Source organism: Gopherus flavomarginatus, chromosome 1 (genome assembly GCF_025201925.1).
Source record: "Gopherus flavomarginatus isolate rGopFla2 chromosome 1, rGopFla2.mat.asm, whole genome shotgun sequence".
Classification (NCBI taxonomy): Eukaryota; Metazoa; Chordata; order Testudines; family Testudinidae; genus Gopherus; species Gopherus flavomarginatus.
The window spans coordinates 148,247,264-148,275,078 of record NC_066617.1 but is presented as its reverse complement, the minus strand read 5'-3'; the positions used below and the strand labels follow the sequence as shown (position 1 = coordinate 148,275,078).

General features: G+C 45.3%; 1 protein-coding gene and 1 long non-coding RNA gene across 4 annotated transcripts; one reads left to right on the top strand and one right to left on the bottom strand.

Annotated features, from left to right (window-relative positions):
• Window positions 1-1,254: 1,254 nt before the first annotated feature.
• LOC127046989 (C-type lectin domain family 5 member A-like) lies at window positions 1,255-25,729 on the bottom strand. 3 transcript variants are annotated; one of them, XM_050944771.1, is made up of 7 exons: window positions 25,553-25,729; window positions 23,240-23,337; window positions 19,498-19,566; window positions 16,794-16,871; window positions 3,480-3,616; window positions 2,011-2,120; window positions 1,255-1,465 (listed from the first exon to the last, which is right to left on the bottom strand). In XM_050944771.1, the coding sequence occupies exons 2-7, from the start codon at window positions 23,316-23,318 to the stop codon at window positions 1,342-1,344; spliced, it is 597 nt and encodes a 198-aa protein (XP_050800728.1). In that variant the 5' UTR covers window positions 23,319-23,337; window positions 25,553-25,729; the 3' UTR covers window positions 1,255-1,341. The 3 variants fall into 3 exon arrangements, with proteins under 3 accessions (XP_050800728.1, XP_050800737.1, XP_050800746.1); XM_050944780.1 differs by having other exon boundaries at window positions 23,240-23,325; XM_050944789.1 differs by lacking the exon at window positions 16,794-16,871.
• Window positions 7,723-12,704, top strand: LOC127047273 (uncharacterized). The gene is made up of 2 exons (XR_007773367.1): window positions 7,723-8,040; window positions 11,149-12,704. It is a non-coding gene; the product is annotated as an uncharacterized LOC127047273 (long non-coding RNA).
• Window positions 25,730-27,815: the final 2,086 nt, after the last annotated feature.

Sequence of the window (27,815 nt, the reverse complement as noted above, 5' to 3'; positions counted from 1 at the left end):
GGTCGCTTGCAAGGCCTGATCCAGGAGGCATGCTCAGAGGACACCAAACACAATGGTAGTTGGGAGGAAGGGAGACTGCCCTTTTAACCCATGTTGTGGGAGATACTGGTTCAGTTCTGTCCTCTGCCTGATGTGAACAAGGGATTTGAATTTAGGTTTTAAGTCTTCCAAGAGAGTGCCCTAGCCACTGGACTATGGGATGTTTTGATATAGAGTTCTCTCACACCTCCCTCTTGAAGCTGTTACATAATTATTTATACACAAAATATACACTGGGCCAGCAAGACAATGGCTCTATAGTTCTGTGATTGGGGCATTCGCCAAAGAGGTGGGAAATCCACATTCAAATTCTTTCTCCTCAGCTCAAGGGGGGAATTGAACTAGTGTGTCCCACATCCCAAGTGAGTGCTATAACCTCTGGGTGAAAGTTTATAAAGGAGGTCCTCCCTTCCCCCCTGCCCAGCCAGTTGGTATGGATGTAGGCATGTGCCACTGCATTTCTGGCAAAAAATGGCTTAAGAGCTTGATTCCAGGAGACAATTCCAGACTGTGAATCCCAAGCAGAGATAAGAGCCTCCTTCCATCCTGGGTTTAGGCGCCTAAGACCCAGAGAGGGGTGGGGCTTAGGACACACCCCTCTCCTCAGTATCTGCTAGTGGTTGGTTAGACAGCTCCATGCCCTAGTGTATGGGCTTTTGTGGATCCCATTTTCAGGCACATATCTCTCCCCATGCATTTTATAGGTAGCCTATGTGCTCAACTCAGGTTTTGTGGATTCCACTGGGTAGCCAAACACCTAAAGTTAGGCATTGAACTGGACTGCATTGCCATACCTAAGTCTCTTTGTGGATTAGGGCCCAATTCTTTTGGACAACACTGGGAGGAGGAGGTAGGGCTACGTCCTGCTTCATGCCTACCTCTGCTGTGCAGAGAGCAGTCCATGTATAGGAGCTGTGATCTTTCCTGGCCCTTGAGTAGTTCTTGCACCCTGTACCCTTTCAGCCCATGTGACCTTCCATGGAGGTCAGTCTATCAGATGCCTAATAGAATCATTAAGGTTGGTGAAGTGTCCTTATTACAGAAAATGAAGTCCTCCATTACTCTTCCTACAATGGGCTGATGAAAATGCATCCAGAAATGGTGTCGAAAATGCATACATTAGTCTGGGAATTTGTTGTGGATAGAAAATAAAAAGTGCCATAGGCCAGGATCATGTTAAGGTTCCTCTTATTATAAAATGAGAATACATGTGCATATTTGTGTTTTGAGATTAGGGGAAAATGCCCCAGCTGGATTCCAGTGCCACAAACTACCTGTGCTGGGACTCTCCCAACATAAGAGTTATTTCATTGTCTTCTCACAGATCCACTGGTTTCGTTGATGACAAGATGCAGGACTCAGTTCTCCAGCTCTGATAACTGCACAGTCGTTTTCATAGTCCAATGTCTTTGGTTTCAGAGTAAACCTGGGCAAAGAGAAATAACCAAAAAAGAAGCTAAACTGTTGAACTAAATCCTTATTTTCATTTCTTTATGTGCATGCACATGCATACACAAGTGTCTCCCTTCTTCCCATTCCTTCTCTAATAAGAAAATATCTCCTCCCACAAGCAAAGAATCTGCTAACATTATTCCCCATAAAAGCCCCAGGGAGAAAACTCTGTTCTGTCTGACACTAATGCAGACTTTGATGACAAACACAGTTCTTCTGAGACAGCTTCAATGAAATTCCAGACTGAAGGAGCCCTCTCCCCATGTGACAATGGCACAGACTTCTTCAGCAAACACTGTTCACTTGACAAAATCACAGCTTGTTTTCACGGGGGGATTCTAGTACTATCCACAATTAAGTAGAAGTTGCATTGGTAGATTCACTTACATTCATTTAGCCAGATTCTCATCCTGAGCACATTGGCATAGCTCTACTGACTTCAGTGGAGCCACACACATATAAATAATGATGCTCTGGCCCATTATGTTTATTAGCTATGAGAGAAAAGAAGAAACATACAGGCTTCTCGTAAGCTCTGTCTTGTCAATCCAGTACCATCTCTTCTCCATCTCTGAGTAAGTTAGTCCAATGAAATAATCAGCATCCCTTGTTTTATTATGAAGAAACTCCTGATAAGGAAAGGAAGTGTGTGGTAAATCAGTGACATACAGGAAATGTGAGAGGAAAATCCAAAGAGTGTCTCCTTTATCTGTCTCTTACCACTGCGTCTGTAATGGCTGTGGGAGCCAGGAACCAGGTTATCATCTGAATTGAGAGTAACTGGAGAAATGTTACCTCCTTCATTTTGCCAGCTACAATTACTTTGCAAACCAATGCTCTACCCCTGCGTATAACTCTGCAGTTCACACACAAGCTCATTCCTCTTGTCAACCAAATATCCCTTGACGTAGTTGCAATGTGGTTAATATTTGTAGTGCAGACAGGATCTAACCTTTTTGCTAGTGACTTTGTTGAATCCTGGGATAATTCAGGTTGTTAACTAGGATATTGGGATATGACTTTAGTGCAATTTTTCCTAACCCCTAGCTTGGATACATGCGGTTATGAGGATGGAAGGAGTCTTCCCCCACCTTGGCTTACTTTGAACAAGAACAAAGAATGATCGCAGCCTCTGCACACGAGATGAATACAGAGATTACTTCCTCTCTGCACCCTGGGGTATGCAAATCACCCCAAGAGGAGTGAGGTGGGATGGGGAGGAGGTGAGGCACTAGAGCTAGCCAGGTATACTGAGGGGAGCAGGGTATGCCATCCCAAGGTTACATACTACAAAGCTAAATAGTTCAATCTAATCCTCTAAGGCTTAGCTGTACTATAATGAGGTCCTTTGATGTGGTTATACTTGGAGGGCCAGATCCTCAGCTGGTGTAAATTGATGTAGCTCTGAACCCTTAATGTAGATGAGGCCTTACAGTGAGTGTGAAACACTAGTTTACACATTGTATGAGGTTACTTTGCCTTAGGTTACTGAATCTCTGTCATTGTTGTCAAAGGATGCACATGCATGGTTGGGTACTTGATTAATCGGAGATCAGAGAGATGTATCTCATTCCTCTGAGGCCTCTGATCAGGACCTCCGCTGTGGCTGCATTTTCTCAAGCTCTGAGGTGTCTCCTGGTGCCTTGCAGAATGCAGCATGTTGATAACAAAATGGTGGGTGACTGAGGTATTAGGGGGACAGGTGGGCCCAAGAAAGGATGTCTTTCTTTGGAAGAGATGCTTATAATGAAGAAGTTGCAGAATCACTGCTACATAGATGACTGTGTCTGGCACTAACAGCATACAGAGACCCAGTACGCTGGTCATGAAAAGGTGTCTGCAGTGGGAAGGACTGATTACAGACCAGAGTATTGTAGGCTTAGGTTCAGAGACTCAAAGGTTTCAATGGGAGTTAGGCACCTAAGTACATTTGAGGATCTGGGCATTCAGCATAATCTCAATTCCCACAAAGCAGTGTTCGATCTTACCAGCTCTTTTCTGTCACTGATGACAACTAGATCTGAGCTCTGGTCATCACACTCTGTTCGGCTGGAACTCCAGACATCTTTGGCTTTAGAAAATAAGTAGTAATTCCCTCGGTGCCTCTCCCACTGTAGGGGTTTAGCTGTAGAAGGGAACATGACCACACAGAAAAACATGGAATTTTGAAAAGAAATGAAGAGACAGTCAGTTTATAAAATCACAGAGAGATGAGAGGCAAAAACCTTATTTACAGCAGGAAAACTCCCTACCCTTCCAATACCTACAGGACACCACTGGAAAGGCAGGGAAGCCCAGTGGTCAGCTGGATAAATGCCAGTAAAGGATTCACTACAGGTCAGCCATAGTACAGTAGAACTGTGGATATGTCTAACTGGCTCTGAATCAGCTGCTACTCAGTCTGTTCAGTTACACACACATTAACCGCACCAGGAATCTGGTTGACTCATCTCTGAAATTGGTCCTATGTGTTTTATTTTCAAGATGTCACATCTATATAGGTTAAATATATAGATTAGACTATGTATGCATTAGATGTATATATTAGATGAGGGTTATTTGAATTTCTACTTGAATTAAGTGAAACATTATGGAATTAAGTTTAATACCCGTGGGATTTTTATGCAATAGCTTATGTGTTACTGTAGGATTTTATGTAACTTTTTCAGAAAACTGACTAATGTAAACCTTCGGAATATGTTAGGAACTTTAAAAAACTGTTTGGGATAATACATATGAAGTGGGTTTCCTATGAGGTACTTGGAAGGCCTCTGAAGCTATGCCCTGGGAATAAAAACCTGTTGTCTACTGATTACCTGCTCCTGGGAGAAAAAGCAATCAGGTCTGCTTAGGCAGTCTGTCTTTTGCTGGAAATACCACAATAAAGGCAAATAACTGTTCAGTCTAAAAATATCCAGGCCAAAAAAAAAGAGAGAGAGAGAGAGAGAGATGTGGTGAGGGCCAGGGGAGTCGAAAGCCTGGAAGTGGATGTCCTTGCTGAACCCCTGAGGGGAAATACCAGGGCAGTTGCCCTAAACTGTGACATTAGAGCTGCATCCCAGCTGCAGACTCTGCATCCAGGCCTCAAATCTCCCAAAGCTCAGAGTGTTTGCATCTGGAGTTTTGTGTCAGTATGTTATAGAGAAAGAGACTAGATGTGACATTGGATACAGATTCATATTTCAAATACCTCCCAATACATACAATCTGGGGTGCTTTGGGTCAGAGGGGAGATTTGGTTCAATTAAATAAACATAGCTGTGTGGGGTGGGGGTGAGTGGAGGTGAGTGTGTGAATTTGACATCAATGGGAATGAAGGAGTATGGGTGAGGGCAAAATTTGTCCCTAAGGACTAAACTCAGACTTTGTGTAAACAGGTTCAAGCCTCTGTGGGCCAGATATTGCTCTCATTTCCAACTGTATAAATCTGAAGTAAGTCACTTACTTTCACTAAGTTAACTAGGATTTACACCAGTGTAATGGGGGCAGAATTGTTCCATTGATTTACACATATGTATATCCATGGCAAATTTCTGGTTTGAAGGGAAAGCTTTCCTTGTTCAGTAATCTGAACATAAAAAAATATCTGGAAATGTGGTGGAAAAATGCTGTTTACTTACACTCATACCTCAGAAACATCCATGTCAAATGTACTAAACTTCCAGAAATTCACCTTTGGGCTGGGAACAAGCATGACCAATTACCTGGTCATATATTTTAAAAAGAATGATAAGCACCTGAATGTAAGCATTTAAACAAAAGCTCCATCTCAGCCCTCACTATAGCATCTATCTAATAGGCGTACAAACAGGGCTGGATTAACCATTAGACTAGTAAGGCTATAGCCTTAGGCCCTCCTATTTTTAGGCCCCACTGGTCAGGCAGGGGACCTGGTGTGTGTGTAGGGGAGAGCAAGCTTCTTCATGTACCTCTGCTGGAGTGCTCCTGCCAGCTGGAAAGGCAAAGCAGGCCCCTGTGGCTTGGAAAGAGCTGAGCAGGCAGCCTGCTGCCTCTCCCTGTGCTGCAGGAATGCACTGCCAGGTATCTGGTTAACACTGGTGACTAGACACTAAAAATACGGTTACCACGAGAACCCGTGCCAGTTGTGGGTACAGTTTAAGCAGGCATTGTCTCCCGCCCCAGCTCCCCCCATCCCTGATTTCTCTGGAGCTCTGCTTAGCTGTCAAGGAGGGAAGAAGCTCCCTCTGTCCCTCTTCAAAGCTGAGGCTGGCAGGCAGCTCCAGGACACTGCCTCCTGGGTCCTAGTGCCCATCATCAACATTGTCTATATGTGCTGGGTCTTGTTTCTGGAGAACTGGTGAGTGCCTGGGGTGGGGGAAACAGGCAGTACCAGAGCAGTAGGGTGGGAAGCTTGCACAGAACATGCACACATTCTATCCAACTCCACACATTCCATGCTTACCCAACATTTTCCACTTGGGAAAGAAATTATTTTGAGTTGAGGCAGAAAAATGAGGACTAATTTCAGGTTTATTTAGCTTTATGTTTTTGGAATGAAACTCAAAAGAAGTCAAATGTGAGGTACTCTCATGATGCATTGAACAGCAAATAGACAGAACCTGCCTTTAGCCTATTCCGCCAGTCTTTCTATCATAGCCTGCAAAGAAGTGGATTTAAAATTTGTGAGGGAGAGGGGAGGGAGAAACCTACAACATTGCGTTTTAAGCTTCCTCCAGTGCTTTTGCAACCCCTTAAAAGTACAAAGATGTGCTGGCCTGTAGAGCTAGGCTGAGCATGAGGAAATAACTTTGTTGCCTGTGCATCCCAGTACAGAAAAATACATCAAAGAAAAAAATTGGATTTCTTTGAGTTTTAGTACATGTGATTAGAGAAAGGAATGAGAACACAGGCCAGTTCCTGCTGACAGTTACACCTGTGTAGCCTTATTGATTTCAGGGAGAACAGATTTTTGCACAAGAATAGATTTTGGTCCCTTCTGCTTTTTCACACCTGAGATAAGCAGAATCTCATTCACTTTTCTCCCCTAAACTCTGAGCACTTTAAGGAAAAAAAATAAGCAAGGTCTGTTTGACTTACACATGCAAAGGAAATAGGGAGCTCTCCTTTCATTCTACCCAGCCTTAAACAAACACCAGACCTGATGTAACAAGGGTGTTACTACAACGGCCTTGGTTGGACTGTTCTTTTGAAAGATCCTTAATGGTTCTTTTAAGATGCTGATTTTCAATGAAGTCTTCTTGTTCAGGGGGCAGAGAACACAACAGGGAATAGCTCTGTTTTGTCAATTCCTAGTCAATCAAAAACTGAAAGACTTTAGATTAAGTTTGTTTAATGTTTGTCAGGGGCGGCTCTTGGCACCAGCAAAGCAACCACCGGCTTGGGGCAGCCCATTTGCAGTGGGGCAGGGGAGCTGAGAACCAACAGGGGCTCTGGGAGCTGTAGTTCCTTGGTTAGCTCCCTGCCTATAGAGCCAGCCCTGGAGAAGGGAAAGAACTACATTTACCAGCATTCCCTTGGCCACCACTGACTGGAAAGGAAGGAGAGGGACCTCATGGGACAGCCTGCTGTGAGTGCTGTGAGTGGTAGGAAGACCATATTTTAACATTCAAAAAACAGGACACTCCAGGGGGAGGGAAGCCCCACCCTGCCACCATCCACTCCCTCCGACTGCCCCCCACAGAAACCCCAACACATCCAACTCCCCCCTGCTCCCTGTCCCCTCATCGCCCCCTCCTGGTGTTGGTGTCACTCTGGCATAACCCTAGATAACTCGGAAAGGTGATAGACCACAAGTGTCAGTGAAGCCCTCCTGTTGTAGGCCTCAATGAACCAGTGTTGCTCCATGTTAAACACTTTGTGTAACCTAATGTACTAACAGCTGCAAAAATGTAGTGTTAGCAGTTAGTTTTGGTTGTAACAGCCAGTTCTCTGCTGTAATACATTGAAGCTCGGCTAAAGCCCGCTCAAGGCCGTTTTAAGATACTGTGTAAATGTCTCCGCAGCGGAGAGGGGGGAGGAAGGGGGAAGTCAAAAGATTGAATGAGAGAAGATACTGCAGCTGGATGGGAAAGGAGGGGGGAGTAAGAAATCAGCTAGTCAGCAAGAAAGTTTTGTAGTAAACAACTGGGATATAAAAGGAAGAAACTGCTTGTTTTAGGGGTGCAGGATCTGAGATTGTTATTTCTCCCTGGCATCTTATTTGAGCTTAAATAAATTTGGTTGTTTGCTTCTCCACCCTAGTATGTTTATTGGCGCTTAAGCAGTCTAGGCAACGAACCACTGTTGCTTGCCTCTGGCACTGCTGTGTCTGCAACAGTTTTTGGCGTCCCTGGGTGGGCTGAGGCGAAAATTAGCCTTGCCTGGATCCCTCCTGGAGGTCAACGGATCGCGGTGACGACCGACGCCCAGTGCACACCGGTGACTTCACCGGGGGCCTCAGCGGAGACGCGGTGTGAGCGACCCCAGAGGGCACAACGGTGCAACGCGCTCAAATAGTGGAGAAGCAGTTGTGGGCGACGGTGTGGAACTGGTCCCAGGCGACGGTGAGGAACCGGTCCCTTGGATAAGGTAGGAACAGTCCGGTTGTCCGGACTCTCTCTGTTAGGATCTGGGGACGCCCAGCATCTACCTGCGACACGGAGCAGGGGCAGAGCAAGGTGGGGAAGGCAAGGTGCTCCCCCCTAGAATGCATTCTGGAGAATTGGAAGGTGTTTGGATCGGATCCGTTATCCAAAACTAGGTTACAAAGGTTTTGTACGGTGGACTGGCCTCAGTACAAATTAAAGGGTCAGGAAAGGTGGCCACCTGAAAGATCAGTAAATTACAGTACAATTACTCCTGTTTTGTCAGTGAACAGGTAGGTTCTGAAACTGTTTGTATGAAAAGCTCTGGTTAAAGAAAAAAAAAAGAAAAAAAAAAGAAAAAGAAAACAAAAACAAAAAAACAAACCGTAACTCCTGTTCTTCCCCCTGTCTGGTGGAGTGCAAGGATCCAAAAGCAGGTTAGGGATAGTTCAGGGACAAAGGAGGGACCTGTCTAGGAATGGGAGACCCTATGTCCTAGTGCACTCTCTCCCTGTTGTGGCTGCAAAAAAAAAAAAAAAAAAAGGGGGGGGGCAGTATGAGTGACTGTTACTGGAAGACGCCCAGAGTACCCTGTGAAGCAAAAGCTCCTGACCAGGACTACTCTAATGCAAGCCCGGTAACTAGTGGATCTGTAGGAGGTCCGACCCATGGTGGGCTGATTCAGCCTGGCATCGTCCGGTGAGGAAGCTGCCTGGGTCTAGGAGTGTGTGTACCCATCTTCCCTCCCCCTTTCCTTTCCGTGTGGGCTACTGACAGTCTGATCATCTCACTGGATGCAATCAGAGTAAGCGGCGCCGTCTCCCAGAGACTAACCGACGCTCTTTGCTGAAGGGAGGTGTAGGAGAGTCGTGGCCATCCTCGTTAGCCTCTCCTGTGTGAGTACCCTGTAGGGAAAAATCCTTAGTTTATGAGCCGCTAGTGCAGACAGGGCACCCTCCCTGTGTGTGTAAGTGGAAAATGGGGGAGGGGCAGTCTAAACATTCCATCTTACCCCCTAAGAGTACCCCAGCATATTACATGTACGTACATTATGGTTCAACAACCTGCAGGTATTTAGAGAATTGGAATATTTACATGCGTGAAAATCCAACTAAACAATGCCCACTAGAAGGTACTTCAATCTAGATAAGATCATACATCGAAGAGGAGCATTTAATCACCAAAAAGCCCTGACACAGCGTGAGCAAATTTGTCTATTGAGGAAAGGAACGGGTTAATTTAAAAATCATCTTGGCCCAGGGATGGAAGTGGGGGGGGCTGCTCTGCATTCAGTGTCAGGAATCAGCGCAGACTGTGCTTGGTGCAGGGAGGGGCTGCTTTTGGCCCCAGCTGGCTGTGAAAAAATATAGACAGAGGCGAACCAAAGGCAATACAAGTTACAGAACTGAGATTACATTTGCAAAGCTTAACTGTCCAGTAAGTGTGCCTTTGTGACCGTGGAGTCGGTGTGGCTTGGTGACACCAAAGAAGCCACAGGCAGCCGACCTGGACTGGAATCTCTGAAAGAGACACCGCAGGAGATTCCAGGGTGTAAGAGAACAGCCCTCCCAAGAGCAAAAGCATGTTGGAAATTCTGGACAAGCCGTATACAGGATAATCTCCTGTCCACCTCTCCCCCTCCTCTGAACATTATACACAGAAGTGGCCAGTCTGGACGTACGTATGTGGGTATGAAAGGGGCTTGGGCATTAATGTTTTCCTGAGTGATGAGGGAGCGTTCCTAACACTCTCTGTTGTTTTATTATTTTATTAATGAAGCTTTAAAATTCAGTTATATGGTGTGTTTTCTTTATCTTCCCCCAACGATCCTGTAGTGTCAGCCTGAACACCTGACACGAGGGATAGATTGGTAACAGAAATTTGTCACAGTTTGGTGAGCAATTAAGAAGGGGGGAGCCCTGCAGAACTTACACCATCTATTTGTTTTACCCTTGTTATTTTATGTTTGCTTTGCTTGGTACTGTTGGTGTTATATGTTGAGAATTGCATGAGTAAAAGTGAGCCCTAATAGGATAAGGAAACACTATCTGGTTCTGGTTCTGTTCTGTTTAACCGGTTACTGTTGGTTTTCTGCTCTGTTCATTTGGACGTTAGGAGTGTGGGCGGAACTGAACCTCTCGTTCATAATTCCTCCGAGTGGAAGCCATGTGTGCGAGAAAGCTCTGAGGTTGAATTGAGATCCTTCTGTCCCGTCCCCTCTAGCGGTCAGTGTATAGAAGTGGGAAAGTCTGGCTTAGACTGTAATTCCTTCTGCGCTCTGTGTAATTCTCTTTTCTGTTTGAGTGTCAAACAGATGAATGAGTCTCTGGGTAAACCCTCTAAGAATAGTCCTTTAAATTATATGTTAAGTAACTGGCCTTTGCCCAATGGGCCATGTGTTTTTGTCCAGGTGACAAGCCTCGTGAAGGAGGACTTGGGTAGTCTTGTAAGTAAGAATGTTTAAGGGAAGAGACCAGGAAGGGTGGGGGCTAGTTGAGAAGCCCACCTTCCTAGCTAAACTGGTAGGGGAACAAGTTGGTGCTCATGGAAGGGACGGTTCAGCAAGAAAAGCAGGATCGGGCCCAGGCAGGTAGGCAACAGACAGAGAGATTGGGAAACAGGTTGGAAAACTTTAAGGGTGTAGTGGAAGGAAGGAGTCAGTAAGTGTAAGTATGGGGATTTCAAATACCCAGGACTTACTTGGAATGGTGATTTAAGTTGATAAAAGTGGCTGTTGGAAGACAAGCAAGTGATTTAAGGGAGAGTGAGAAGTTAACTCTGTAGTTGCTGGAGAAAACAGCAGTTGAACTTTGTGAAAATGCTAAAGAACAAAAGGTTTTTGGTGTCTGTGAAATGTTTGTAAATAAATTCAGGCAAAGAAATTATTGGATTGCAATCATTTGGTTTGGCTATGAACAATTTAGTTAAATTAGCTGAAGAATGTATACAGTGTTATGTAATTGAAAACCTGGGCTGCTTATGAAACAAATACAAGAAAATATGGGGTAATTCCTCTGTTTTTGCCTGAAGTCAACAAGGGTATTTGTATATTTCAAGTGATGATTGTCTGCTCAGAAAGGGTGGGTAGACCTCTTGTTTTTTTGTCTTTCAGATAATCAGAGAAAACTGATGCCAGCTGAACAGCATTCAACATACCATGCATTTACTGGCACAATAGAAACTATGTTTTGTGTTCTATGTTCTGTCTTGTGGTGTTTGTCTTGTGGCCGGAATTTTTGTGTTTAATATTTTTATAAAATAGTCTAGTTTAAAATCAAACAAAAAGGTTAAATTAAAATGCAGATACTTGTTTTGTTCAACTTGGAATACAAAGTGTTTGGGTAAATCAGAAGAATGTAATATACTAAAGTCTAATGCATTTCCTCAAGGAAAAGAAACTTCATTGGTCAAACTGTTAATTGCAAAAATTGTTGTTAAAATTTGCATACCAACAGTCTTTGAAAGCAAGGACATGAAAAGTTAACCCACTCCCCATATTGTATATGGGATCTTTCTGGCTACCTCAAATTTCTAGCCAGAGGGCTGGGGATGGTGGAAAGCTATTGGACTAGAGGTTAAATTTAATGAACTCCTCAAAGCGAGTGTGCTTGTCGTGGCTTGTTGCTCCAAAGCTCTGTAATAAGGTTATTTTAGTAAAAGGGTGTGTGTGGCATATATTAAATAATAAGACTAATTACTGTATAATGACAATGTTTATGTCTTCATTGTTGGGAAAAAGGTGTATAAGTAAAAAGTGGAAGTTTCCTTTGCAGGTTAAAAGAAGACAAGAAAGGAAGAAGAACAAAGCACAGAATGAGTTAACGGAAAAAAAAAAAGAAAAAAAGAATTAGCTAGCAAGCTCAGGCTATAGATAAGACACTGACTCCATTCAAAGGACACTGCTCACAGTTAAGACTTGGCTAACAACTAGGAAAAGGGGGGCTTGAATTTGCCCACACAGCTATGAGATCTGAAAAACACTGCCAGGCACTAATGAAATGTGTAAGTTTCTTTTCTCACAGGTAAAGAAGAGCTACCCAAAGACCCTAGCAGCCCTGCCACTCCTTGGAACCAGGAGACGGGATTGATGTAAAGGTCCACCGACGAAAGACTGCCTTGGCTCCACCCTGGAAAGGCCCTTAAGTCCCGGTGACTACCAACATTGCTGTAAAATGTCAAAGACTGACTGCTTGGACCCAAGATTCTCACTGCAAAAAGACCCCTTCACATCGGGAGAATTCTCCTACTGATGATTAGCTTATTTCACCTTCTAGCTCCACTGTGCCTTTTGGACAGCAGGGAAAACGTACAAGGTGACGTGCTAGTAACCTCTCCCTTATCCACTGACAGATCTACTGTGCCTTTGAATTTTTCTAGAAGAATCAAAACCATTACAGGGTTATGTGCTAGTAACCTCTGCCCTGTAGGATGCTGCATCACGACTGTTTTGGGAAAGAAGAAGGAACACTCGCTCCACTGAAATTGCCAAAGTCCAGGAATTCCTGACTAGAAAGGACATTAAGAACTGACCCTGGTGAAGAAACAAAGAATTATACACTGGTGGGAGGACATTTGTGGGACCCATGTTTGGGAATGTGGTATTGAATGGATTTTGGGATTTATTCTACAGGCTGCGCCCTGTGTTTTGGATAAATCCCTCAGCATATATAGCTCTCTAATTGGATTTTAAAACAACAAGTACCCAAAAGTTTGTTCTGCTACTAGAAATTTTACCCATATTGAAACCATTCCAATGACTAATAATGTATGCTCTTAATGGGAATGCCTTTTGACAGTACCTGAGAATAGTTAAACAACAGGTGTATTATAGTACTACACCAAGAAGGGATGGTATTGAATATAACTGAGGCTGGGAAGGCATTGCAGTGGGATCTAGTATGTTTAGGAATTCGGGATTTCCTGAATGACCAGCTGATGGCCATCCGGAGTGATCTTGAGTACCAGACTTGGCCCACTGCCCTTACAGACGCATCAGGAATACCATCTGATCTGTGATCATGAAGACATATGTGGACACTTCCTGGGTGGAAGTGTGGCTTCCCAGGGCGGGGTGTGCGCCCTTATAGGGGATGAATACTGTACTTATGTCCCAGAAAGTGCACAGGATATTAACAAGCACATCCTGTCAGCCAAACAGGCTTTTGAACAGTGGGAGGCCCAGGAAAGGAAACCTACTATATCTGATTCCCCCTGGGGCTGGTTGCTCAACCTGGGAGAACTAGGGGAAGGTATTGTTCACCTCCTGCTCACTGGTGTGGTGTTGTGTATTGTTACTCTTCTCTTGCTTGCTTGCTGTAAAGCACTCCAGCTCCCTAGAGCTTAATCACATGTTATCTTTTAAATGTGAGAACACTCAGCCAAAAGTTTGTTGAGTATTCTCAAAGGAGGGAATTGTTGGTGTCACTCTGGCATAACCCTAGGTAACTCGGAAAGGTGATAGACCACAAGTGTCAGTGAAGCCCTCCTGTTGTAGGCCTCAATGAACCAGTGTTGCTCCATGTTAAACACTTTGTGTAACCTAATGTACTAACAGCTGCAAAAATGTAGTGTTAGCAGTTAGTTTTGGTTGTAACAGCCAGTTCTCTGCTGTATTACACTGAAGCTCGGCTAAAGCCCGCGCAAGGCCGTTTTAAGATACTGTGTACATGTCTCAGCAGCAGAGAGGGGGAGGAAGGGGGAAGTCAAAAGATTGAATGAGAGAAGATACTGCAGCTGGATGGGAAAGGAGGGGGGAGTAAGAAATCAGCTAGTCAGCAAGAAAGTTTTGTAGTAAACAACTGGGATATAAAAGGAAGAAACTGCTTGTTTTAGGGGTGCAGGATCTGAGATTGTTATTTCTCCCTGGCATCTTATTTGAGCTCAAATAAATTTGGTTGTTTGCTTCTCCACCCTAGTGTGTTTATTGGCGCTTAAGCACTCTAGGCAACGAACCACTGTTGCTTGCCTCTGGCACTGCTGTGTCTGCAACACTGGGACCCCTGCCCTTAACTGCCCCTTGGGACCCCAGCCCCTATCTAAGCCTCCCTTGTCCCCAACTTCCCCCCAGGACCCCACCCCCTACCTGTCCCCTGACAAACCCTTGGGACTCCCATACCTATCCAACCACTGCCTGTCCCCTAACTGCCCCCTGAACCATCTAACCCCCCTTTTCCCAGCCCCTGACTGCCCCTCCGAAACTCCACCCCATCCAACCCCCCCTGCTCCCTGTCCCTTGACTGCCCCCCTGGAACCCCCTACCCCTTCTCCAATCTCCAGCCCCCTTACCGTGCCACTGAGACCAGCGTGTATGACTCCGCATCATGCCAGACACACTGCTGCATACATGCTGCCGTGCTCCCCCGCGAAGCCCACAGGCCCCCCCCAACACACCCAGCACCTGCCTTCCAGATTTGAACACCTCAAAATTCAGGAGTGCTCAAGCTCAGTTTGGGCAGCTGTTACTTCATTTCTCCCAAATCAAATATACTGATCCACTGTAACTTGCTGTAGAAAACGTAGGATAACATTGAGCAAGAAATGCTTCCCAGTGGTTTTTAGGACTGGAATTGCTATTTTCAACAGCCATTGCCTTTTTTTTAATTTTATTTGTTTAAAAGGAAGACAGTGATATTGCATTGGCAAATTCCCCATAGAAAAAGAGTGGAACAAAAGAATAATAAAAGCACCTCAACTTTTCCTCATTTATGGAGGACAGTCTTATAATATGCATCCAGATATCCTCCAATCACACAAGCTGAAAACTGTTCCACTTTACTGCAGCTCTGTAACCATATGGGAACCAATCCTGTCTGTGTTTTGTGCACATCCAAAATTCCTGCTGAATGACCCGCCCTGAGAGTGAGTTACCAGTGACCCAGGGCTGAGGCGAAAGGAGGGTGCAGGTGGGGGCGGGGAGCCCAGGGCTGGGGCAGCAGCGGGGTGGGGGGGAAAGTGGGAAGTCCAGTACTGGGGTGGCAGGGAGTGTGGATGGGGGGCGACGAAGAGAGCCCAGGGCTGGGACGGGGGAGGGGGGGCAGACAAATTTTTTTTTTTGCTTGGGGCGGCAAAAAAACCTAGAGCCGGCCCTGATGTTTGTACAGTGATTTTGAAGTACAGAAGTGCTAAATATTATGACTGGGCAACCAACTAAAGATCTGTGTCACTTCTAGCTGTTGCCTTTTTCTTGCAGAAAGCTTAAAACAAACAAATGCAAACCGTAGGGGTCTGGTGCACATTGAACGCATGCTTAAAAAAATTCTGCTGATCTGTTCTGCTGAGCTGCTGATCACACATTCTAGAATAGATAGTACTTAGTCTTGCCGTGAGTGGAAGAGACCAGACTAGATGACCTCTTGAGGTCCCTTCCACTCCTATGATTCTATTTTATTATTCTAATTGTGGAAGAACTTGGTGACAGAATAGCCTGATGTGATGAATCACTGGAGATTAACTGCACAAACTAGGTTCAGCGTGAAAACAGTAATTCATTGTCCTCAGCTAGTGCAACATTGGGAGACAGCTTTCAGAGCAAGACAGCCTAAAATACAATGCCACCCAATGTAATTTTCCCATTGCTACTTCCTCTACTTCAGTGAATTTTACACCTGAGGGGTTTTATTTTACATAACAAAAGCTGGCTGCCTCCTAGACTGCAGACAGAGTGAAACAGGGTATGTGGTGTAGAGTTCATAGCTTGGGGGAAACACCTGCAGGGCTTGGCTTTGCACTGTGCCATGTGGAGAGCCGAGGGTAAAGCACAAGCTTGAAAGAGGTGAGCAGCATGGGGAATGTTGCAGTGTTCATCCTCATACAGATGAGCACTCCACTAGCTAGGAGGAAGGAGGCCTAAAAGAGGGACAGTGTAGCATCCCTTGTGTTACCTCGTACTCAGCAGTATCTGTTTGAAGAATTGAGTGTAGTGAGAGCAGATTAAACTTGTTAATTTTACATAAATACATAATATGTAAATATGTATGTACATAAATGTTTCATGACTTCATTATTTTTTCACAATATGTAATTCCTACGCAGGCCCTTCCCTTCCATTAGCCTTGGGCCTCTCATAACCTTATTCTGTCCCTGCGTACAAAGGTCCATCTCCATGGACCTTAATGAAATTAATCTTCATTTACATCTTTTGTATAGCTGAATACAGACATGTCTGTATATTTCAAAACAAAACTTAATCTGCCCATCTAGTCATATATATGCCTATGATACTGTAATGTGCCCAGCACTGTAGCTCCATATCCATCCTGCAAGTCCCCTAAGGGCAGAGAAAGTATCCCACAGGAACCATCAGAAGTAACTATCCAACTTCAAGAAATTCTAGAGATGGCCTGAATAGCGGGTTTGGACTTAGCATTTAAAGTTGTTTAGGGCTTGGCATTGCCAAAACTTACTGAACTGTCTTTGGGAGATTTCGATCCCTAGTGAAAGAAATGTCCTCATATTAGCTAAAATGGACAGATTTCTGCCATCTAGAGTGGTGGAAATCTTCCAATAACAGATATTCTCATGATATTTTAGCCATTTTAAGGGCGCATCCAAATTGGATCTGGAAAATAGGCCTCTTTAGGGTTTGGATTCAATCAAAAACAAAACTGTAGGGTCAAATTTGGATCAGGATATTTGAACCTTATTCTCCACCAACCAAACTTTAGAAAAGAGGGGCTAGACATGAGGTTCTGCTTTAGGTTCTCCTTGACTTTTATCAAACTGATATCTTAAATCGGATTATAAATTCCACACAGGTACCTGTTCTGTCGCGAGCTGTAGTTGTGATTGTGCTGAAATCAGGTTGTGTCTTAGGCAGGCCTGGGGTAGTCTGTAGAACTGAAAATAAAATCCAATTCCTCTCTGAGCAATTCAATTTGAAATTGGAATCATTTTTAGGATCACTGTATATTGGAGCTGGTTGAACAGTTAAAAAAAGCTACATGGGTAAAACTAGCAAGTTCATTTTCCTGTATATATTTCTTAATTAATTATATTAATTATATTATATTATATTATATATCCTGTTTAAAAAGTTTCTGCCAATCAGGCAGCAGAAACGATACCATGTGATTCAGACAAACAGCCACAAATTTGTTCGTCCAAACACTTCGGCAAATATTCACAAATAACAATTCACTAACTAAAACTGGAGATGAATTGATAATGCATAGTACTGATTGAATACCAGGGGAGATCAGTTGTGAATATTTCACAAAAGCTAGGGATAAATTTTTCAAAAGCACCTCAGTGATTTAGGAGCCTAAGTCTCATTTTCAAAAGTACCTAAGGGATTGTTTAAATGGAGGCACTCAGAAAGTTAATTTAAATTAACTTTTAAAGTGGATTATTTAAACTGCATTAAATCCCTGGGTGGACAGTTTTATTCAGAATTAAGGTGGCCTTACTTCAACTTATCTTATTCACTATCAAAGTTCTGCAGCCTGGATTTAAGCTCCTATCTTCATGACCTTGCTTACACTTGCGGCAGCATGTGAAGTACATGCAGCTGTGTAAGACTCTGGATGAAGGGAGGCGGCATGGAAAGGCTCTTTCACCTCTCCCTCCACCCCTCCCCATCAGAGCCTTTCCCCATTTCCCCCCACCAGAGTCTTTCACTGCCGCATGCAGCTACATACCACACTGTGGAAATAGCTTATCTTTCACTGTGGTGTGTAGCTACACATACCCTACACACCACCACAAGTGTAGACAAGGTCTATAAGAGGGGCGGGGCATAGCATCTCATCAGCATCTCCCATTGGATATCTTAGGCAACTCCCCACCTAGTGTGCTGGCCTCATTCATTGTATAGGGAGCCCTACACACCACCACAAGTGTAGACAAGGTCTATAAGAGGGGCGGGGCATAGCATCTCATCAGCATCTCCCATTGGCTATCTTAGGCAACTCCCCACCTAGTGTGCTGGCCTCATTCATTGTATAGGGAGCCTAGATGCCTAACTCAGGCTGTGTGGATCACAGTGTTGTTCCTGTGATTTTCTAGGTGCCTAAAAGATAGGTTTTGTGATGCATCTCAGCATCTCACCATCTACAGCCTTTTGTGAATCTAGGCCTTGGGCGCTTCTGAACATTCTACCTTCATCCCTCTTGAAGCCCCTTCACACTCACATCCTCATGATGTTTTCAGAGTGGTGTGTATCATTCATTCCAGTGAAAGTATCAGACGTATGTATCTGTGAGGAAATGCTCATATGAGGAAGGATGATTTTGTGATTAAGACACATTGGTCTTAATTCAGTTCCTGGCCACTGAGTATGAACAGCTGGGTGCTCAGCACTTTTGAAAATCAGGCAGGTACCTAAGTGTGGATTTAGGAGACTCACTTTAGGCTCCTAGTGTTGAAAACCCTAGCCAAAAATCTTGGCTTGATCTTTCTGAGCCTCCTAATTTGTAAAATTGGATTAATGATATTTGCCAACCTGAAAAGGTGTGTTGTGCAGATAAAGTCATTAATGTTTGGTGAAGTTCTCTGATACAATGATGAGAGCCTCATCTAGACAGATCACAAACGCACATCCAGAATACATGTGGTTAAGTCCAAATACTGAATCTTAGTATCAGTTACAGTGCAAGTAATCCATAGTCAGTCATTTGTCTGAACAACTTGAGGATATTATATATAAAAAGTGAAGCTAACCCTTTTAAGGTAGTTCTGTGGCCCCTATTACCATAGTATTTGAGCATCTCACAATTGATCTGTGAGGTATGGAAGTACAATAACCTGCATTTTATAGTGAGAAACTGAGAGACTAAGTGACTTTCCCAAGGTTGCATAATAAGGCTGTGGCAGAGCGAGGACTGAATTTGGATCTCCCAAGTCCAAGGCTAGCATCTTAACCATTGGGACATCCTTCTTCTCTAATACACTCTCAAATTTAAGGATTTAACCACAGTTGGGAAATTCAGAATTAAAGCGGTCCAGGAAATTCTGCCCCCTTGCTATTATATTGGTCCAATAATATGCCAAGGAACTGCATTTTTTTCTACAATATCAGATACATATGTGGCAGTGGGATTATCACTAGAGTTGTGGTTGTCAGTTAATCTCTTTGTGACTCAGCTCCTCAGCAGTTAAATGGGGCTTATAATACTTATCCTGTGGTTTCTATTTAGATAGTAAATTCTTCAGGGCAGGCAGGAACTTTTACCATGTAATTGTACAGGGCCAGTTCTAGGGGCAGTTGAGCAGGGCAGCCACCCTGGGCATCAGTTTCCAGGGGCAATGAGCCACTGGACTTCTTTTTGAGCAGGCTATTTTTGCTCCATTCTGATTTTTTTTTCACATTGCCGTTGTGAGCTGGGGTGCTCCTGGCCCAGTACAATAGGTTCACAAACTCAGGTGGGCCCTCTAGGTTCAGTAATAATAAAATGAGCATTCAATAGAAACAAAGAGAACGCCCCATTTGCTCAACAGAATTTCATAGAGAACCCCAACATCTTACCTGTTATGTTCCTTTCAGTTGTGGAATTGAGGGTCCCTTGAGAGCCCGGCATGGGGAAGATCTGTGGAACTGAACACAAGCCCAGATGTTGTTCTCCTGGAGATGAGTCTTAATGCTGCCTATACAACATTTGGTTAATAGCAGTTGTTTGGAAAGGGTGTTCGTAGCCCATTACAATGGGCAATGAATCATTACTATGGTCTGAAATTAGTTTGCCATAAACGTCCATAGAACAAAACTTGGTTGTCACACATGTCTTTGTACAGCATGTAACACAATGAGGTCCTGGCCCTTGCCTTGCGCTCCTAGGCGCTATGGTAATACAAATAATGATAATATATGCTTGTAAAAAGTGAGTAAGAAGGGTGCAAACATGGGCAAAGAAAAATTCTCTACAGATATCAGGCACATTTGTGAATAATTTGTCAATCAGCTCTAACTCCCAACATAAATGACTTCCCATATTCCAGACACACCTTGTCCATAGAAAATCCCTCCTAGGAATACTCCTGGCTGTGTGGGAATCATTGCACTTCCCTACTCCCAGAAGAGGACTGATGATTCAAGCCCTATGTGCCCACAGGATGGATCACTCCCTTTGCTTCACCACCAAGGCAAATGTTGTAACATGCTTTACAAACTGCTGCCATGCCCTGTGGAGATACAAGCTGGGTGAGGTAATAACCTTTATTGGACCAACTTCTTTTGGTCTCTGTGTGGCTTGAAAACTTGGCTCTCTCACCAACAGAAGTTGGTCCAATAACAGATATTACCTCACCCACCTTGTCTCTCCTATATCCTGGGACCTACACCAAATACAGAAACAAATGCCATTACTCCTAGGGGCATTCTGCACCAAAATATTTAAAATTCTGAACACTGTATTTTAAAATTCTGACAATTTTATTTGTCAGATAAGTGTGGAGGCTCCAGCACGGCATTGGGGAGCACAGGCCACTGGCTGCACAGAGGTGAGAGATCACTGTGCAGCTCCCCGCTCCCCTTTCCCCTGGGACACAGACTCAGTGGCGAGGCTGCACCCAACCCTGACACAGCACAAGAACCGGGTCTGCCCCAGAAACACCACTAGGCCCCGCCCCTCCGTGCCAGGTTCACCAGGTGTGGACAGGCAGGCTCAGCAAGGCAGGATCCAAGTGTGAAGGGGCTTAATGTGGAGGGATCAAGTTGTGGGTTGAGAGGGTTCTGTGTGGGGCAATCTGGGTGTGGGCGGCTCAGTAGGGGATCCGGGTGCGGGGGGAATCGGGATGCACAGGGGCTTGTTGACGGCTTCTGGGTGCAACAGTAATGGGATTCTGGAGTGGGGTGAAGGTGGTTAGGGCTCAGTTATGGGGGTCTGGGTGTGGGGGAATAGAGCCCAGAAAGGGGGTTTGGGTGTGGGGGGCTTAGTGGGGCTTCAGATGCTGGGGGAGTGGGGCTCAGTGGGGTGGAGACCCAGGTATAGCTAGCTGGGACTCAGTAGGGTGCAGATCTGGGTGCACGTGGCTCATTGGAGTGGTCCAGGTGCAGGGGGAGTGGGATTCATGTTGGGGGTGAGACTCCGTGGGAGGGTCTGGATATGAGGGGGATTGGATGTATGGGGGGTTGGGCAGATGGGGGAGCAGCTCCCTGTACTGGAATCCCTCCCCCTAAAGCAGAGGAGCAATGGGTGCAGGAAGCAGGGGAAGGGGAAGTTTGCAGAGTTTCCTGCAGCTAGGAGAGAAATCTGGAAGTGGGTATGAACCAGCCCCAGATGCTGTGCAGGGACAGAGGACGTCCCATCCTCCCCAGCACAGCCGGGACCAGCAGCTGAGCCTGGTGCAGGATAGGAGCCACCAGCCGGGTTTTCCCTAGTCCCACCTCCTACCCCACAGTGATTTACCTCTCTGCTGGCTATACTGGGCACCTGAAACGTACTGCTGGGGAGGGTCGCAAGACTGCTCTTGTGGCTTCCCTTTGCTTCCCTATCAGAAAGTCATTTTTCTGAGGGGAAGCAAAGAAATTTGTGGGGGACATAAATTCTGTGCATGTGCGGTGGTGCAGAATTCCCCCAGGAGTAAAATGCTGAGTTTTTCTCTCTGCCTCTGTGACCCAGGCAGAAACTGTCAGCTATCAGAGAAAGAGGAAACTACAGTTGTGAGATCTCTCAGTGCAAGTAGGAGTGAAAAATCCCCTTAGCTAAAACAATCACGCCTTGGAAAACAAATTCTTCCCTTCCCCCCTATGAATCCTTTCTATGCAGGGCACATATTGGGTGGGTTGTGATCCATTTCTCACTTCACAGAGACCAGGAATTCTGCAAAGGAAGCATCAGGAATCACTCTAAAGTGACTCTGTCTGACCAGTCGTAGAGAAGTGGGGGAGGGATAGCTCAGTGGTTTGAGCATTGGCTTGCTTAAACCCAGAGTTGTGAGCTCAGTCCTTGAGGGGGCCATTTAGGGATCTGGGGCAAAAATCTGTCTGGGGATTAGTCTTGCTTTGAGCAGGGGGTTGGACTAGATGACCTCCCCTTCCAATCTTCATATTCTAAGTGTTGGTGGCCACTGGAAAACATTTTACTCAGGTTTCCTAAGTGAATGTGAAAAAGAGGGTGACAGAGAAACAAATATAACAACCCTAAACTAAGGCTGGTAATAGATAAGGGGAAGAGATGTATTATGACATGGGAGATGGAGGCTGACGTTACACATGAATTGGTATTACCAAGTGCAGCTTCACCAGTTAATTAATCTAAAAGTTTGCTATTACCCTCTGGGTTTAGATCCCAAGGGACAGCAGCCCGACACATGTACTTTATTATAATACTAACTCTTTACTATTATAGTGCACACTATCTAAAAGAATACACAACATTGTGTAGTCATGGTTTCAGTTCTTTTTTACTCACAAGATACAGTAAAGTGCACATTACGAATGGCTTACTCATACAAAGTATCAGAGGGGCAGCCATGTTAGTCTGTATCCACAAAAACAAAGAGGAGTCTGTGGCACCTTAAAGACTAATAGATTTATTTGGGCATAAAGTTTTGTGGGTAAACAACTCCACTTCTTCAGGTGTAGGGAGTGAAAATTACAGATGCAGGCATAAATATACTGATACATGAAGAGAGGGGAGAACCAGTGCAGAACCAGTGTGAACAAGGCCAATTCAGTCAGGGTGGATGTAGTCCACTCTCAATAATTGATGAGGAGGTGTCAATACCTGGAAAGGGAAAATTGCTTTTATAGTGAGCCAACCACTCCCAGTCCCTATTCAGGCCCAAATTAATGGTGTTAAATTTGCAAATGAATTGTAGCTCTGCAGTTTCTCTTTGAAGTCTGTTTTTGAAGTTCTTTAGTTGAAGTATGGCTACTTTTAAACCTGTTATTGAATGTCCAGGGAGATTGAAGTGTTCTCCTACTGCCTTTTGTATGTTACCAGTCCTGATGTCTGATTTGTGTCCATTGATTCTTTTACTCATAAAAAGTCATGCAGCAAAGAGGAGTTGTCGGGTTACCTCAGGATGCTGCTCAGCTCTTCAACGAGCCACAGAGAAGTATTCCTAGGACACATCACCACTGTCTAGATCTAATCCCAGCACCATTCTTGGGGGTATTTTGTGCCTAGTTTTGTTTATGTGAGATGCTGAGATTCACTGTAATATCCCACACTACACAACACACACATGAAAGTATCAGCTGCTAGAAGAAAAGTGCTATAAAATCAATAAATAACTGAAAATTACAAATACACATCAATACTCACAATAGATGAGAAACAAGGATGTCCCTACTAGTTTAATGGGCAGGATGACTAATCCAGGAATGACCAGTTGCCAGTTCATCTTGCCCCTGTGGAATGATCTGAAAGGTTTAGAACATCCTTGCTTAATGTACACTGGACAGAATGGGTCAAATTTCAAACTAAACCATGAGAATTTAGACAGTCAAAATGGTGTTTGTTAATTACATTGCGTTACTTGTGAAGAAAATTTTTACTAAATTTTAGCAACGTAACAGAATAGGTATCTAATAATAGTTACCTATTAATAAAAGCTCCCCACTGTTCAGTTCCTGTTTGGTAGATGGTGGTATATCAGACTAGATGGGCCTGTAGCACTATATCCTCACTTGTATAAATCAGCATAGCTCCCCTGAAATCCATGGAGCTGCACCAGTCTATGTCGGCTGAGGATCTCATCAATAGCTTGTTTCCCAATAGGGCAGGTAGCAAGATACTAGGCTAGATAGTATGTGTTCCAAGGACCCTGGAGCTAAATGCATGGCTGTGTGGATGGTATTGTCAAAGGGGCTTCGGCTTCCTCAGCCGTGGGGTGCTGTTCCAAGAAGAAGGACTTCTGAGCATATATAGGGGTCCATTTATCAAGGAAGGGAAGAGTATCTTTTGATACAGACTGGCTAGGCAGGCTTTAAACTAGGTTTGATGGGGGCAGGAGACAAAAGGCCACAGGTAAGTCCAGAACATGGAGACCTGGGCGAAGGGTCAGAATCTGGGGGAAACATGGACAATCACAGTGGGGACAAAGGAGATACCAGAGGGAATAGAGGGACAATTTAATGAACATCTTAGATGTCTGCATTCTAGTGCAAGAAGTATGGGGAATACACAGGAAGAACTAGAAATACTAGTGAAAAAACACAATTACAACATATTGGCATCATAGGTTCATTCATATGACTGGAATACTGCCTAATGTAATAAGGATTAAGATTTAGATTGTGCACTTATTTTTATTTTGTTTGGTGACTATCTTTGTTCTTTTATGCCTACTACTTATAATCACTTAAAATCTATCCATAGTTAATAAACCTGTTTTATGTTTTACCTAAAGCAGTGTAATTGTCTTGAAGTGCTTGGGAAACCTCAGCACAGGAACAAAAACTGGTAAATGTCCTCTCCACATTGAAGGAGGGGTGTGTTAGGATATAGATATTCAGGTCTGTCTGTAAAGGCCTATATTTTAAGAATTTGGGTGTATTCTTAGCTAGTTATAGAGGTATAAAAGAGAGAATCAAAATCACTGTCAGCTGGTGTAAGGGCCTTCTCTTACTGTAACAGTCTGAGGCCAGGTTCTTAGGCTAAGGCCTTCAGCTAAGCAGCAGAGGCCAGCCATAAACTGGGAAGTGTTTGGTCACATCCTTACATTCCAAACTAGTCAAATTGAAATAAGGTGCTTTTGGGCTGTTAGGAATACAATCCTGTCCTGATATTCCTGTCACCTCCAGAGAAAGGGAAGAGCCTAGAAGATGTAAAAGGAAACTTAGTTTAATAGCATCTTGTCTGGCAAGAACTCACGTATCAATAGCTGGGATGCGAAATCCTCATTTCTGTATTGTTCTATCACTGTAGTCTCCACTTCCCTATTGTTTGTCTGTATAATCTGGTTCTGTGATTGCTTCTGTCTGACATATAATTAATTTTGTTGGGTGTAAACCAGTTAAGGTGGTGGGATATAATTGGTTAAATAACCATGTTACAATGTGTTAGGATTGGTTAGTTAAATTTCAGTAAAATGATTGGTTAAGGTACAGCTAAGCAGAACTAAAGTTTTACTATACAGTCTGCAGTCAATCAGGAAGTAAGGGGGGGGGAATGGGAACAGGGACTGAGGTAGGGGAATTGGGATCATGTTTTGCTAAGGGGGGAATGGGAACAGGGGATGGGAGTAGGAACAGGGACACAAGCAAGGCTCTGTGGTGCCAGAGCTGGGAAAGGGGACACTAAGGAAGGAATCATGCTTGCTGGAAGTTCACCCCAATAAACATTGAATTGTTTGCACCTTGGGACTTAGGGTATTTTTGCTCTCTGTTCATGCAAGAAGGACCAGGGAAGTGAGAAGGTGAAGGAATAAGCTCCCTAATATACTGGGTAATAAACATATACTGCTCAGGCTTCTGACCTGTGCAAGATGGTACAGCTCAGGATTGCATTGTTAGGAGCTGGGAGAACTGCCTGGAGCCTCTCTGTTGTTAGTTAATGAGTGTCTGGGAAAATCATTCATGTAACTCAGTTGGATGTGTCCCTGCCTGTGGATGTCTGTGTAAGTGCAGTACCTACCAGAGGTTTGCAGCTTATCACAGCAGTACAGTGTGAGATGGAGCCTAGGTTGATGGGCTCGGCAGTACTCCAGTTCCAGGTTGTACCTTGGGAACCCGTCACAGATACCAAGCTGGGAGGGGCAGCAAGCACTTTGGAGAACAGAATTAGAATTCAAAATCTTGACAAACTGGAGAAATGGTATGAAATAAATAGGATGAATTCAATAAGGACAAATGCAAAGTACTGTACTTAGGAAGGAATAATCAATTGCACAAATACAAAATGGGAAATGACTGTCTAAGAAGGAGTACTGCAGAAAAGGATCTGGGGGTTACAGTGGATCACAAATGAAATAGGAGTAAAAAACGTAACACTGTTGCAAAAAAAGCGAACATCATTCTGGGATGTATTAGCAGGAGTATTGTAAGCAAGATGAGAGAAATAATTCTTACACTCTGCTCAGCACTGGTAAGGCCTCAATTGGAGTATTGTGTCCAGTTCAGAGCATGACATGTCAGGAAAGATGTGTACAAATTGCAGAGAGTCCAGACGAGAGCAACAAAAATGATTAAAGAACCAGAAAACATGACCGATGAGGAAAGCAGGGCTGGCTCTAGGCACCAGCACACCAAGCATGTGCTTGGGGCGGCACTTTCCAAGGGGCGTCACTCTCACCCCCAACCCTTTTTGTTCCTTTGGGGAGCAAAAAGCTGAGAGCTGGCCCTGAACCAGCATGTTCCCTCTCAGCTGAGGCTTTCAGGCTGAGCTGGAACTGACATTGCAGTTCTGGCTTCAGTAGCTAAATGGCGCTCACAGCAGCCTGAGTCGCACAGGCTGGATCGCAGTTCAGGCTGCCCTGCTGCTGGGAAGTCTGAGCATCATCCCCCGGAACCAGACCCGGGCTGCGGCGGCGAGAGGGGCTCAGCTCCAAGGGATGATGCTCGGGTTCCCCAGCAGCAGGGCAGCCTGAACTTCAGTCTGGCCTGGGTGTGAGGAGCTGGGGAGGGAGGGAAGCAGGGCCCGAGATGCAGGGATGTGGGAGGGGTCCTGCTGCCGCCACCACTGCTGCTCTGCTCCGTGTCTCCCCAGGGCGGTGTGGTGTTTTGCCGCCTGAGTGGGCTGTGCAGGGCGCCGCCGGGCTGGGCAGGGGGCGTGGGTCTCGGCTCACACACTGACGGGAGGAGTGGCTGGGCAGCCCGAGCTGCCAGGGAACTGCCGCCTCCTGCGCACCTCTTCCGCCTCAGCCCCGCGCTGCCTGCCCTGGGCGGAGAGAGGGAGAGCCAGCTCCGAGCGAGGCAGCGGGGGGTACGGCCCTGCTGGGGGACCCCCACAGCTCGGGCACCTGGGGGGTCAGTGTCTGTCCTTTGGGCTCTGCCTGCAAGGGGCTAGGGAAGCAGCTGTCAGCACCTGCCCCTCTAAGCTCTTGCACCCCCCCATCCCGCTCGCAGCCCCTCCACTTGTACCTCCCCCCATCGCTCCTTCGCTGCACCCCTTCCCCATGTACTCTCCCTTCACCTGCACCTCTCCCCTTGTACACTCCCCCAGCCCTCTCCTCCCACACCTCCCCTGCACCCACTCTCCTCCTCTGCTAGTACATCACACCCAGCTTCTCTGCCAGCGTAGAGCCCCCAAGCACCCCCACACCCGCTGCGCTGCCTGAACCCTCTTTACTAGATCCCCATCCCTTTCTGGGTACAAGGTTTGAGGGTTAGTCCCTATGTCTTTCATGTGCATTTGGAGCACGAAAGATGGGGTTGCCGGGGAATGAGGAGGATGAGATTAATACTAAAGTGATATAAAAATAGGAGAAATGGTTTGATCCTCACTGCAAGTTTAAACGGGGATTGCTGTGGTGAACGAGGAGGTCACGTTTGTGGTGGGGAGCCCAGGGCTGGGATGGTAGGGTGTGTGTGTGGGGGGGGGAAGAGAGAGCCCAGGGCTGGGGTGGCAGGGGGTGTGGGTGGGGGAGGGAACTGGGGGGGGAGAACCCAGGGCTGGGGTGGGGGTGAGCTGTCATGGTATAATTCCCCACTGTGAACCTTAGCATCCAAAAGATGGGGTACCAGCATGAATTCCTCTAAGCTCAATTACCAGCTTAGTACTTGTAGCGCTGCCACCAACCAGGAATTCCAGTGCCTGGTACACTCTGGTCCCCCCAAAACCTTGCCCGGGGACCCCCAAGACCCAGTCCCTCTGGATCTTAAGACAAGGAAAGTAAACCCTTTCCCTCACCGTTGCCTCTCCCAGGCTTCCCCTCCCTGGGTTACCCTGGAAGATCACT